Source organism: Passer domesticus, chromosome 14 (genome assembly GCF_036417665.1).
Source record: "Passer domesticus isolate bPasDom1 chromosome 14, bPasDom1.hap1, whole genome shotgun sequence".
NCBI lineage: Eukaryota > Metazoa > Chordata > Aves > Passeriformes > Passeridae > Passer > Passer domesticus.
The window spans coordinates 7,279,873-7,293,622 of NC_087487.1; the positions used below are offsets into that span (position 1 = coordinate 7,279,873).

At 42.4% G+C, this 13,750-nt stretch overlaps 1 protein-coding gene across 8 annotated transcripts in view; it reads right to left on the minus strand.

The window, feature by feature from the left end:
- TCF12 (transcription factor 12) overlaps positions 1-8,931 on the minus strand; it is a 159,082-nt gene extending 150,151 nt beyond the window's left edge. For 2 of the 8 annotated variants that reach the window (XM_064389224.1, XM_064389221.1), the window contains exons 1-3: positions 8,597-8,794; positions 7,481-7,581; positions 6,628-6,700 (exon numbers count right to left, since the gene is read on the minus strand). In XM_064389224.1, coding sequence (XP_064245294.1) covers positions 6,628-6,700; positions 7,481-7,555 — 148 coding nt within the window. In that variant the 5' untranslated portion in view covers positions 7,556-7,581; positions 8,597-8,794. Of the gene's footprint in view, positions 1-6,627; positions 6,701-7,480; positions 7,582-7,926; positions 8,084-8,596 lie in introns of those variants that run through there. The other 6 variants (XM_064389225.1, XM_064389220.1, XM_064389222.1 and 3 more) reach the window with 6 other exon arrangements.
- Positions 8,932-13,750: the final 4,819 nt, after the last annotated feature.

A 13,750-nucleotide genomic window follows, 5' to 3' on the forward strand; every position in this document is an offset into this window, starting at 1 on the left:
AAATTGCTACTGTAATAAAAATGTACATTTTTTGGACCATCTTTAAAAGGCACTTCCATAGCCCTAATATGAAATGTACAACTTGTCTGTCCAAGATAAACTTTCCTCAGTTTTATGTTAAGGTTTTACTACCATTCACAGACAGCATTTGTCAGGGCTGCAAAGTAAACACTTTTAGTCAAGTCTTTTTCACCCCTCCATTCCAAATACTACTTTAACACACCAGCTACAATTACTCTGGTGTGGTCAAGCAAGATTTTTCTGCATTACAAGAAGTTTATGTATTTCAAACCAATTTCAGCCCTTTACTTAAAAAAAATAAGAAATCACATCTCTAGTACACAAGAATCTAACAAAGTCCTGAAGATTGATTGGGTACTTTTTAGCCTGATTATCCTCTGAAAACAGTGAGATATTATAAATATAACAAAAGCTACTCTTTCTGGTCACTCTTGGTATTCAGTTAACATCTTCACCAAAGAAGTGCGTCCTTTATGTTTTTGAATGTTGTGTTTACAAACACAGTTTTGTTTTACAGATGAAAAAACAAGGCATTCATTCAAGACATTAAAAAAATTATCATTATCTCATCTTCGACTCATAATACAAAAAAATATAAAAACAAACAACTTTGCCCTGCAACAACTAGTAAATAATGCATTGTAGCATTTTAAAAGTCCATCAAGTACCACAAAGTACCTCCAAATCACCAGGCTGAGGTATACAATAGAACTGGGGACTGCTAAATTTTCAAATTAATTAAAAATAAACAAAAAGTAAACAAAACCCACAAAATGCAGGAGTGGCCATTACAATCTAATGTAGGGAAAAAAAAAACCAACTCAGATATTAAAAATAACATTCCTATCCTTAGAATGATAATATTTCCTGCCTTTTCCTATAATGTTCAATAGCCAAAAGTGATAAAGGTGAATACAATATTTAGAATTAATTATGCATATTCAATAACAATCTCCAAGTAATTCACATGCAAAAGAAAAATACTGCCTTTGCTTATTTCTTTATTTCAAATCCAGTGACTTCCTCACAGAAGACTGTACAAAACCAGACAAGTTTTGCTACATTTTCCTGAAGAAGTGCTAACACATTGAACTAGATATTGCCTGCAAAAAAAGGTTTTCAGAGAAGATACTTTATTTCATATGGTCATTTATTGAAACTGCATTTTTAAGTATGAAAATTAGTATTTATTTTGAAATAAATTTAAGATAGAAGACTTATTATATCCCATAGATCACATCTGACTCTGCGGGTACTTAAATAAATTTTATGTGGTTCTGAAAATACTCAATGCCATTTCCCTGAAAAGATAAACCTTCCACAATAGAGCAACAAACAGAACTGCATCTCCATGGTCAAGAGAGGTCAGCTCAAGAAGCCTAGCAAACTATTTCAGTTTATGTGCAGCTTTGATTTTAAAAACAGTCTCCACAAACTTCAGTCCTACTAAGTGGTCTGGTATTATATTACTGCCTTAAACAACCTTCTCTTCATAAATACATGTAATGCTCAGCCCTGAAAAAATTACACTATACCTTTAGCAATTTCAGGAAAATATAGTTTACCAAGTTAATGGTACAGTATAGGGTAGATTAACAGAAACTCATATAATGGTATCTGCAGGCTCAGCTATGGATAAAGCAGAATTACCTGAGACAAACAGCTGTCACAGCAACTTGACAGCAAAACACCTAAGGGGTTAAATCCTCTTCGTGTGACAGCTGGAAAGAAGTGAGGGGAAGGGGAACTTTGGCAAGCATGTATGAATGATAAGCTTTTAACATGAAATTCCTTTGCTAAAGATCAAAAAGAGACCATAAACAAATAAACCCAAAAAAAGCTAAAACTTAGCAAAAGCTGCAGACACTAAAGTTTTACAGGAGGAGATTGCAAGCTCAGCTGACATTAAAGGACATAGAAATACATAAGAATCCCCTTCATACTGCTCTTCCTCCTCTTTTCCCAAACCCTTAGTCCTCACATTTCCATTTCTATCAAATCTGCTTTCTGGCTAAATACAAAATTTCAAATCCTGCTCCTTCCACATGCCATTAAGACCACCATCCAAAGCATCTGAATACTCCTCATCACTCAGAGTAGATCAGAAAAATTTGGCAAGACCCAGAGTTACTAGCTGAGGGGAGGCTGACGGTGGAAGGTACCCCATCCTTAGGTCCACATCAGGAAAGGAGAAGGCACTACTGCAATCCCAGATCTTCTGAAGCCATCCAGAAATAACATAGCAAGGATCTTCCTTGCATCCCAAACCAGTAATATTTATATGGGGATTGGAGGTTGGATGCTGTGCCTGTAACAGTGACCACTGCTGCTCTCATCTAAGGAAAAAGTTGCTGGAAATACAGGATTAACTTTTTCAAAGAATCCTTTCTACATGCAAACACAGCAAAACTCAGTTTCCCTTACTAATGGTGTCAAATGTATCTCTAAACAGAAGACTAACCAGCACAGAGTTCACAGGATTGACAAAGTCAGGTTTTGTTAATTTTGGAAACACTGTTTGGTGTTAAGAGACCTGCTCAAGAATTGCCCATTGTGTCCATTCTCAAGACACATGGCCCTAATTTAAGGACACTCAGGTTAATGGCAGGCTATCAACTTAAATGGTCTTTGCATCAAGTCACTAATTAGCAGCCTCTCCCAATCCAGTGCACCCCTTACAAACTCACGTGGAAAGGGCAGCCAGTCTCTTGAATTTGTATGAAAGGGGCCAAACCAATACAAACAGTACCTAAACAGATACCTTCAGAAGTTTTTGCATGTATGAGGAACGTCTGGGTAGACACAAGATTTGTGCCCCAAGCTGTTCACTCCCAATTGTGCATTCTTCGTTTTCATGAACTTCAGAAGAATCTTACAGGCAAGAGAGGTGTCATATTTTGACAACTTAGCTCCTAAACTGTACCTCTTACTTTGAACTCTTATCTCTCTTTTCTGCTATACATCCACAATATCTTACTTCATCTCTTTGACTGATACCTCACTGATGCTTGTGCACAGCCACGTGCAAAAACAATAAATAATGCTATTAGTACGCTGGAAAAAAGGTACTAAATTGAAAATGGTAGGCCACAGAAAAATACTGCCTCGGAGTTACTCTTCTTTGCCAAAGACAAAAAAAAAACACCAAAGGGAGTTATTTTCAGGTACCACACCTGAGATTAAAAAAAAAAAAAATCAGTTACAGGAAAAACTGAGATTGAGATCAAATCTACTAAAAAACATAAGCAAATTGCACTACCATTGCCTATGGTGGGCACATGCATATTGTGACTGGTTGTTAATAGAATTACTGTATTAAATAAAGGGTGATGGGAAAAATCAGTAACCATCCAGGTTTGTATTGGTATATGTGTTGTAGCTTAGACAAAGGCAAAACAACAAAATGTCACTGTAAATCACAAACACTACCTTCAGCCACAGCAGCAACAGAAGATTTGGAATTTATATAAAATCTAAAGAAAAGAAAACTACCTGATTAAAAAGTCCAATAGATCAAATCTTGGACCTTTGCCACCTTCTACTACAGTTTTTAAGACAGAAATGGCTTCATCTTCAGAAGTTGATTTGGGAGGAGAAAAGAATAACAAGTTCTGTTTCAAACAAGAATTAAGTACAGCAGGTATGACAAGGGGTTTTGTGGGTTAACTCACTGGCTCACATATCAGGTTACTTTTCCAATATGCTTATTTTCACCAGCAGTCTGACCAAGTTATTTGACTTTATCAGCAGCTTACACGACTTACTGTCATAATATACTACAATATATCAGATTAGTTCACTTATTTTATCTGCAGCTTTCATTCATAACTGATTGACCTGCAGAAAGCAAGCCTGCCCCAGCTATCTTTTAATCAAAACACAATGTTCATCTGTTAATCCAAGACAGCAATTTCTGACAAATTATAGATCAGTTGTATTAGCTGTTTTATTCATGCAATCCAACTACACATATATTTCTAAAATATAAATCAACAGAAGTCTTGCAGAATTATAGCAAATCAAGCTTGTTACATCAGGATTAATAATATGCACCCCAGTATTTCCAACGCTTCACAACGCCACACCTGAAAAACAACCAAAACTGATCCATTCTTTAACAGCAACTAATTTGTCCTTTTAAACTAGGGACCATTGGGTGGTGAGAAAAAAAGCATCATGAGCATTCCTTCCTTCTAAATCAGATTTCCCAGATATATACAGTCTTAAGAGCCATGCAGACACACAATTGATCTTCACCTACTTATGGGGGCCATTAGGCTGAATCTCAAATCACTGACAGGTTGGAGGGGGAGGGGAGGTTTTTGCAGATGTTTATTTTAAGTTTAAATTTGAAAGAGGGGGCTCTAAAATAAAAAACAATGAAACAGTCTTACTCCATCTAAGAAAAAAAAGCACTTTCTTTTAGCATGCTTGTAAAAACATCACAAAAATAAAACTGAGCTTAATGGGAAAGATATTAAAGCAAGCTTCACTTCTCTAATTGCCATCAAAACCACTGAAAATCTCTGTAAGAGGCAGCAACGCCCAAAGGAAAAAAGAACTACTTTTTAGGAATCTGCACACTGTGTGACTTTCAGTCCTAGATAGCTCAAAGGAATAAGTACCTCCTCTTTCCACGTTTCCCTTTACAAGGCAATCTCTGGTCAGCTAAAAAAAAAAAGCTTTAAGTTTTGTTTGTCCTAGAAGTTACAAAACATTTGAAATTATACCAAGACCACAATTAAATCAAAGTACTTAGAAATTAAATGCCTGTACTTCATCACTGATCTTGACATAGTTTTTCTACAATACTTAACACTGTCCCAGAACAACAACTAATAAAGAAATTTGTCACCTCTCACTCCTGCAGAGTAATCACCCTAGGTCAAGTCTTAGCTCATAACATTACCAGAATTAGGGCATATAATCCACTATCTAGTAAATTTCTACAAGTAGAAATGTTTTTAATGAAAATCCACAAATATATACTACTATCATTCCAAGGGGAACTCAGCTGAGGTTGTAGCTTGTCTGACAGTTGCAGTGCTCTACTGAGGATTGGTATTTATACAAGGATACACCATATTGGTAAAGAAATCCGAGGAGTTTCTCTTAAAGAAATAACTATTCTGGCATTCTCTCTTTTTCTAAAATATCCAAGGGAAGAAAGGGAAGCACTAACTACAAATAGGACATGCCACATTACTTAGCAGTGCTCTAAGACCTTACATAAAAATGAAAGCTTTATTATTCAACAGAAAATCATTCTACACATTCAGGAAAAGCAAGGACAAAGTGGGATGAGATGCCCACAATTAAGTTTTAGGTGCCTAAATGTCTTTTAAGACAAGCTTCAGGGAAACAACTATCTTAAATATTTCTATTTTTAAAAATTTAAATACTAACTACATTGTAAGACAGATTTGCTGTCTTACTATTGCCATTAACTTACACCTGATGTACTTTCAACGAGGAAGAGAATCACTTATTTCAGGAGAAAACCTAAGACTTTTTCAAGTATGTAACAATTACATTTGCTACATAGTTTCATTCATTAAATTAAATGTGATAGTCTCTGGAAAGTTTGAAAAATTACTCAATGGAGAAGTTTTAGGATGCTTTTAAAAATAAAAATCCTTGAGTGTTACTAAAATGCAGTGTCATTTGGACTCTCAAAGTAACAGCCCTGACAACCTAAAGGCTAACAGGGGATGTCACTGCAACACTTCAAGCCACTACACTTCACTTCTCTACTGGCATTCTAAACACTTATTTTAATTAACTAAAACACAAACATCACTTTGTTGTATCCATAGGATCGCAAATATCATTTAACTGTATTCAAACAAGATGAACCTACATAAAAAGTTTTATCAAAAAACTTACTTTGGTTTGTCTTTTGTAGTAAGTATTCTCTTTAGGGAATGACACAAAGCATCTGTTTTAAAATTGCACTTATTTCCTATTACAGTCTTAGCTTAAAGGTCTCTGACCCAGCTATTAGGTGGACCCTGTGATAATGTAATAATACACTGAAGTCACAAAACACATGCAACATGTAAATACACAGTTACTTGCTTTCCAGATGGATAAAGTTTCAACACAAAAAAACTCCAGTTGTCAAATCTTTGAGAGGTACACAGTGCTAGAAAATGGTATTAAACTCACATTTTCCTTAAGTACTACATTTAAAAATAGTATGCCCTTGAGTCAGGAGTATTTAACTATTTGGCATTTTACAGAAGTTTTCTCCCTTCATACAGGGGGGCTAGGAAATTCTTCAACTGAACATCTAGGCTTGATTTTCTTAAACAAAAACAACACAGTCATTCATTTTTAATACAACAAATATACAATTTTCACATCAGTATGGCTAGAGACACTCAACACCTCACTGTACTGTGGCTAATAGCCTAAGACAGAGAGGAAAACCATGGTTAAAGTTCACAAAACGCACTACAAAGATCAAAACAGCACATCTCTAACTGATCTGAATATCTCACGAGAATATGCACCAATAAAAGATTACAATTCTCTGAGAACATGGAGACTACACTGAAACATTAAGAGCCATGAGATGAACACTGTATCTCGGATGCATCCTACCTGATCCACTGAACTGGCTGCTTCCTAGTGTAGTTGGTCTGGTTTTTCCACTATTTACAGGTGGGGAAAACATCTGCAAAACAAGAAAAAAGAGACATGTTTTAGTTGGCTTTGAAAGTCTGTGCTGAATTATTAATGCAAACAGAAAAAAAGGTTAACAGGAAACAATTTTTTTCTATTTCTGCTTGAAAACAATGCAAGATGCATGTTTAGACACACCAAACCAATAAGCTGAAGTACTTGCAATTTATTAATAGGACCAAAACCTCATTTCTACATGAACACAAACAACTTCAAACTAAAAGGACACCTACTACTACTGTGACTATTTCAAATACTTACATGACTCACATTTTTTTACTCAAATTATATTTCTTACTGATCTGCAAGTATAAAGTCACTGCACAAAGCACTTAAGATGCAGTAGTTTTCCATTATATTTAAAATCAGGAGCCTATTTGGTATGGTAAAAGCAACACACAGAAAATACCTACAATTTTCTTAGCCAAGACCATCAATTAATAACTTCTTTTAATCATGGGAAATAATTTTTCTTTTGTTTAAATAAGGAAAAAAACCCACCCAAGAGCCAAGGTACCAGTGCCACATGCCAGCTTAACCAATGTTAATTATTAGATTATGCCACCACTGGGTCAGCCTGATTTTAACCAGTTAAACCAATTGACCCAGCTGGTATTACAGTATTAAATCTGGAAGTCTAGACATTACATCAAAGTTCAGGTGTCCAACTTGGCTGAGGCAGACCCAGCCAAGCCCTGCACGCTGCTGCCCCTGCTCCTCACTTCGCACGACCACGGAGTAAGTCATGAGAAGACCTCAGAGAATATCCTACCGCACTGAAGTCCAGCAAGTCGCTCAACTCCTTGTCAGTTCCTATAGCGGCCATCCTCTGCTGCTGGGAATTCATCTTCCTCCGCTCCTGCGATCACCTTTCTAGGCACAGGGAGAGAGGCACGGGCAGCACTTCCCGGCGCGACCCCGGCCCAGGCGCAGAGCGGCCTCTGGTCCCTGCGCGCCGGGACTCGCGGGGAGCCTCGCTGGGCCGGGCGGGCTCAGGGATCGGCAGCCGCAGCTCCCCCGAACTGCCCAACTCTCGTCAAGTTTCCTCGGGCTCCCTCCTCTCCCTCATTCCACTTCTCCCCCAACCTCCAGCAAGGCACGGTCACGCCGCAGAAGGGCGGCCGCCAGGAATTAAGTCCCCCCCCAGGCAAGAGAAAGCAAATAAACAGCCGCGGCCCGGCGAGGTCCGGAGAATTAGCGAGAGATTAAGTGACTCACTGTCCCCGCAACAATGGGGCTGGCGAGCGGGGCCGGACGAGCCTCAGCAGAGCCATCTCTGCGCCGGCATTACCGCCCGCCGCCGGTGCCGGCTCCCCCTCCCCCTCTCTCCCGACCCACCCACCGGGGGCCGCGGCCGCCGCTCCGCGCTCGGGACCGCGGCGGGCCGGGAGCCGCCCCCGCGCGCCGCACGCGCACACGCGGGACCGGGCGCGCGCGCCGCCGGCGGGCGGGCGGGGGGGGCTGGAATGCGCGTGCGGCGGCGGGGACGGGAGGGGCCCGCGCCTTCCCTTGTGCCGGCGGGCGCCGCGGGGGAGCCGCCGCCGCCCCGCGCCCCGACAAGTTTCGGAGCCGCCCGGTCCTTTATGAGCGCGGGCAGACGCCGAGCGCCGCCCGCGGGGACTCGTTCTTGCCCGCGGTCCGCGGCCCGGAGATCCCGCACGCCCGCCCCGCCACCCGCGCGGCCGGCCCCGGGCTGCCGCCCCTCGGGTTCCCCTGCGGAGCCTCCGCCTCCCCCGCGGTCTCTCCACCGCCGCCCCGGGCGGCCCCACTCCCGCCCGCGCGCCCGCGGCCCCGTCCCCTCGCCGCCGCCTCTGCCCTGCGAGCGCCCGGCCGCCGCTTCCCTCCCCCCGCCGCTTTCTCCCAACTTCTCGCGGCCGCCCGCACTTACCCGTTGCCCGTGTACGCTCCGGTGACCAGGGCCGGGCCGGCGGCGGCGCGCGGGCCGCGGGCTGGGTGGGAGGCGACGAGCCGAGCGCTCCCCCCCCGCTGGAAGGAACTTGTGGGTTCCCTCAGGCGGACATTTTTTTGCTTACAGAGCCTCAGCACCACGTTCACGGCTCCGGCTCCGTATCCCTCCGCGCCGAGCGCCGCCGCCTTAACCCTTGCCGCGCCGCGCCGCTCCCGGCCGGGGCGGGCGGGGATCCACGGGCACCCCGGGAGCCGCCCCGGCACCCGCCTCGCCCCGGACGCAGCGCCGGGACGCCCCAGCAGATGGGGAGAAGCGGGTCCCCTCGGGCCGCTCAGGGAAACACGCGCCCCGCGGGAACAGACCCCTCCCCACCGCTCCCCAACTCAGCCAAACCGAGAGCAAACCTCGACATGCAGCACTGCCGGCAGTGCACGTGCCCCAAAAGACATTATCGCGCTCACCCTGAATTCACATACCCTAAAATACGTCTTAATACTTTCAATATATCAATACAAAGTCTTACTGCTCAAAATAAAATGGCATATAAATTACATAAATCTTTAAGCATTCATTAGCAGCTTCCTCTTAAATACACACCACTAAAACCGTAACGTGTCAAAGCACAGGAACATGGCTGTTACTACAAGAACACACATTCAAATAAACTCTGCAGCTCTCTGAAACAGGTGATGCTAAATGTGAACCAGCCCAACGGCTTCCCTGCAGGAATGGGAAGCAGCTTGCGAAGAACCTGCGCCCTCGTTTGGGTCCTGCCACTGCTACAGACAAACCACTCTTTTGTGCTCCTTCTCACAAAACCGCACTGGCGGCCCGTCCTGCTGGGAAGTTTATTCCGTGTCTGCAGAGCCGCCCCACGCAGCAGGGAACGGGCCCGAGGCGAGCGCGCGGCTCTCCCGCCGCCGAGCGGAGCGGAGCCCGCGCGGAGCCGCAGCGGTGCCGCTGCTCCGGAGCGCGCCCGTCTCTCGAGCCTGCAGAGCCCCCAGGTGGCACCTACTTGCCACCACCTGGGCCTGGGCCTGCTCCTTGCTGACCCCACTACCGAGGGCCGGCCACCATTCTCTCCGAAAGTGAGAGTTATAAAGCAATAATCTAAGTGCAGCTACGGGCAGATTGTTCTTTTGGAGCAAGAGTATTTAGGAAACACAAAGAGAATGAAAAAGGACATTAAAATCGCGGAGAACCTAAAAGGCACCAGGGAGCCGGTAAGCGCAGGGAGGAAGGGCTCGCAGTGTGGAGGAGCTCGCATCCCTCCCAGGCTGCTGCTTGGCAGTCCCCCAGCTCTGGAAAGCAGCAGGCTGTACCGAGGGCTCTCCAGCCACACACCCTTCCCGTTCAAATCAGCTCTTCCCAGCCAGGCCCTGACTGTGACATCTTCCGGAGGAACGGGAATGTGGTAACAAACTTACCACCCCCAGGCAAAGACAGACTGGAGATTCTGGAGATGCTCCTCCATTTTTCTCCGTTCCATGCCTTGTGCTGGATGATCATTTGGCCTCGTGATTCTATGAATATTCATATATTTGCCACTTAGAAATGCAGGAAGCAATTTGTATTAAAATACCAACACAATGACTTCCATTCTCTGTGCCCCTGAGGGATATAAGTATGTACTTTTTCTCTTTGAAGTATAAATAATACTACACTTTAGAGGGAAGTGCCCATTGACACAGATCATTATACATTTCATGAGCAACATTCTTTAACATATTTTTATTAAAAGATCCCTCATATACCTACTGAGAAGATATTGTTTCTCTGGAAGCACTACTTTTAACCAGTAGTGGCACTCAGTAGCAGTCAGTACAGCTGCAACCCTGATAAGCATTGATTAGAAAGCTGGCTAAATGTAAAGAAAGTGGAAGTAATAATGCTAACAATTATTTGTACTGATGTGTCACTAGATTAAAATTACAACTTATTTTTGTTAAGATAGAGATAATTATAGATTCTTCCTTAATACAAATACTTTGTATTTGCCCTCTGACATCAGATTTTAAGGTTCACATCTACAGGCTTTTATTTGCAGCTAGAAGCTTTGAGTGGAAGATGATATAGCCACATAATCCATGGCACAGGGTTTTAAGTTACACAAAACACCATAAAATGTTTTATTTGCTCCACAATGACATGCCGCTTTCTCATGCATATGCTGAGTAAACATGTTCATTGCCAAAAGTCGCATTGTAGCAGCTATTCTCCTGTGTTACACCTCTATGCCCTGGCAGTCCTCTCAAAAAATCTTCCAGGCACTTAGAGAAAAATTATCAGAATATAAATGAACTTTCCAGAAATTATGCCTGACAATTTAGCAAGTACACAAGGCCTCAGTGAAGGTATGCTTTGACCAAAAATACACTGTGAGTCTGATCTAAAGAAGATTGCTGGGGAACACAAAATTGTAGTGAGCTGCCCAAGTTAGAAATTTCAGAACATACTTCTGCAGGTAGCTCAGCTAAAACTGTTGTGGAAGATCACTAACTATCACATCCTCTGTTACAGTAAAATTCAAAAGATAATTAATCTCATGTTTCCTAGGTACTGAACATATTCTTCCACATTTGTGAGATTTGAATTCTTTAATGTATTCAGTTTTTAACCCCTTACCATGTAACACTGCCCAGAACTAACATGTACACTCAAAACATTAAGGCATGATATTCTGTGTCTATGCAATACTTCTACCTATTCTCAGGATCTCCAACTCCATGCTCAAGGTGTTAGAATCCTTTCAGCTCTGCCACTACCTATAAATTATTCCTGTTTACTGCAAAGGGTTTTTTAAAAATGCATTTCATATCCCTATTCTGTCATAGCCACACACAGAAAATAAAACAAAAAACAATGTTGTCAACACTAAAAAGAACAAAACCTAAACCCAAGACAGTATACATTGTAAACATTTTTAAAGATCTGAAGAAACTAGCATCTGAAACCTGGTTCAAACAGGTACAATGGTTTCCCATTTGCAAGAAAGAAAATACTTTCAGTCTCATTCCTGCTGCAGCTCCTAGATATGGTTCTTTTCTTGCACATGTGCAAATGCAGTTAGTATATAAATCACACAAAAATCAAAAACTTCCAACTGCTCTGTGACATGACTGTAACTTTCTTGTACATTATGTAGCAGGCTAAAATGCTACCCCCTTTTGTTACTGTTACACCCTCTTTTCTTTCACTTCATTAAAAATAAAAGGTCTTCACTATGTAAGGAGCAACAATTCAGATGGATAAAAGGAAAATACAGGAGCAATCATAAGCACTAATAATTTTACTGGTGATTTGACAAGCTAGGACTCCAGCAATCAGGACTGTATTCCTGTAGATGCTTTCCCAAAAATATTTTCATCAATGAATTTTCTACCAAGAAAAGTATCAGTGTTGTAGATAAATACCCTTCCCTTAGAGAAATCTTCGGTCTGTCATGGAGTAGTGCAAGTAATAGGAAGGAAAACCTCTGCACACAAAGTCATCGGTGTACTCCAGACGCTGACAGAACACACAATACAACTGTAAATCTTTATGGTAACTGCCCTGACAGCTGAGCTACCAACATCAATATGGTCAGCGACCAACCAGAGCTATCAGGGAATTGCTACTTGCCAGATGGTGATGGCAGCGTTCTTCCACATGCTTCAACGTGACCATGAAAATGAAGAATTACATACAGAACATAATAAAAAAATTAAGAGGAATATAAAACCCAAATCACTTGAGCACAACTCCCTGAAAATAATCACACTCATATGCAGTTTTCACAGCCTTCATGAATTGCTTTCCACCCACTCCTTAAAGGAAAAATATTTGATACAGCAGACAGCTGTTGTGCATTCAGGGATGTGAGAAAATGTATTCTGTATTACTATTTAATGTATCATGCCTGTGTGAATAGAATCATTAAGCTTGCATGTCTCCTTTTGGCTTATTTAATCTCAAATTTACAGATGCTGAATTAATTCACCATCACTACCCAAACTCTACCAACTCCTAGGGTGATCCCTGACAGAGAACTTGACCAAGGAAGGAGTTTTCACTGGAATGGCTCTTTTAAATCAACATGTATGTGGTCAGCTTGCATCCACAGCCAACAATTTATTAATGATAAATGCTATTGCTCAGCAAATCCGTAGTCCTGAAGAAAAGTCAGCAAACCTTCTTCCCTGCTCCAGTTTGTTGTTGTTCTTGTTTGGTTTCTTACAACTAGCTCCCACCCTTACCTAAATCACTGAATTCTTTCTACTGCTCCTAGTAAACATCCCTGTACAGAGAATAACGCTCATTTGGAGTCAGCAATAAGGAGATAACAACATTGTTTCCTGCACTCAGATGGACAAAGCAATTCCATTTTCTCACTGATATGTTCTTTCACCTGGAAACTGATTTGAGCCAATAAAAAATTAAAATATTTTTGTTGTAATGCATGAAACTTTTGGATGGAGTTCTTGGAGAGGCATTCTGTTCTTACATCTTACAAAACAGACTGGAAAAGTATCCTACGAAAGAGCACAGAGCTGTGTTCCTATGCCCAAGCCTCACGATTACGCAGTGCTTGCTGTTATCAGTACAGCCCATCTTACAGATAACCGAATTTGCTGCCTGCTATATTTACCTCGCAGTAATTAAAATTATATAACATATATATTATGTAACATATTCTACAATCAGAAAGATTTAGAACATTTGCAGGAGGCTACAATAGTGAAATCTGTCGCTAAAGAGTACTACTTAGGAGGTGACCAGAGAGAAAATATGCAGTGACCATTGTTAAGTCAAAACCTATTTCTGTGGGGCACTGACAGCTACACTTCACTTGTTTTCTGCCGCTGACAAAGTGCTCGTGGTTGAGGAGGGGGTGAGTAAAAGCTTTAGCTCTCCGTAAGGGACCTCCTCTCAAGAGGAATTCCTACAAAAGTTGTCGGGGGAAGGAGGTTAAAAAAAAAAAAAAAAAAAGGCGGCTGAAAGGAGAAATCGCGGCGGGAAGGCCCCATCAGAGATGGTTCCTCCTGGTCCCCCTCCCTGCAGCAGAACCGGGCCGGACGCAGCGGGGCCACTCGCCAGCCGTGACCGCGACCACAGAGCCCGGGGGCGGCGGCGGCCCCGGGGCCGGCGGGAGCT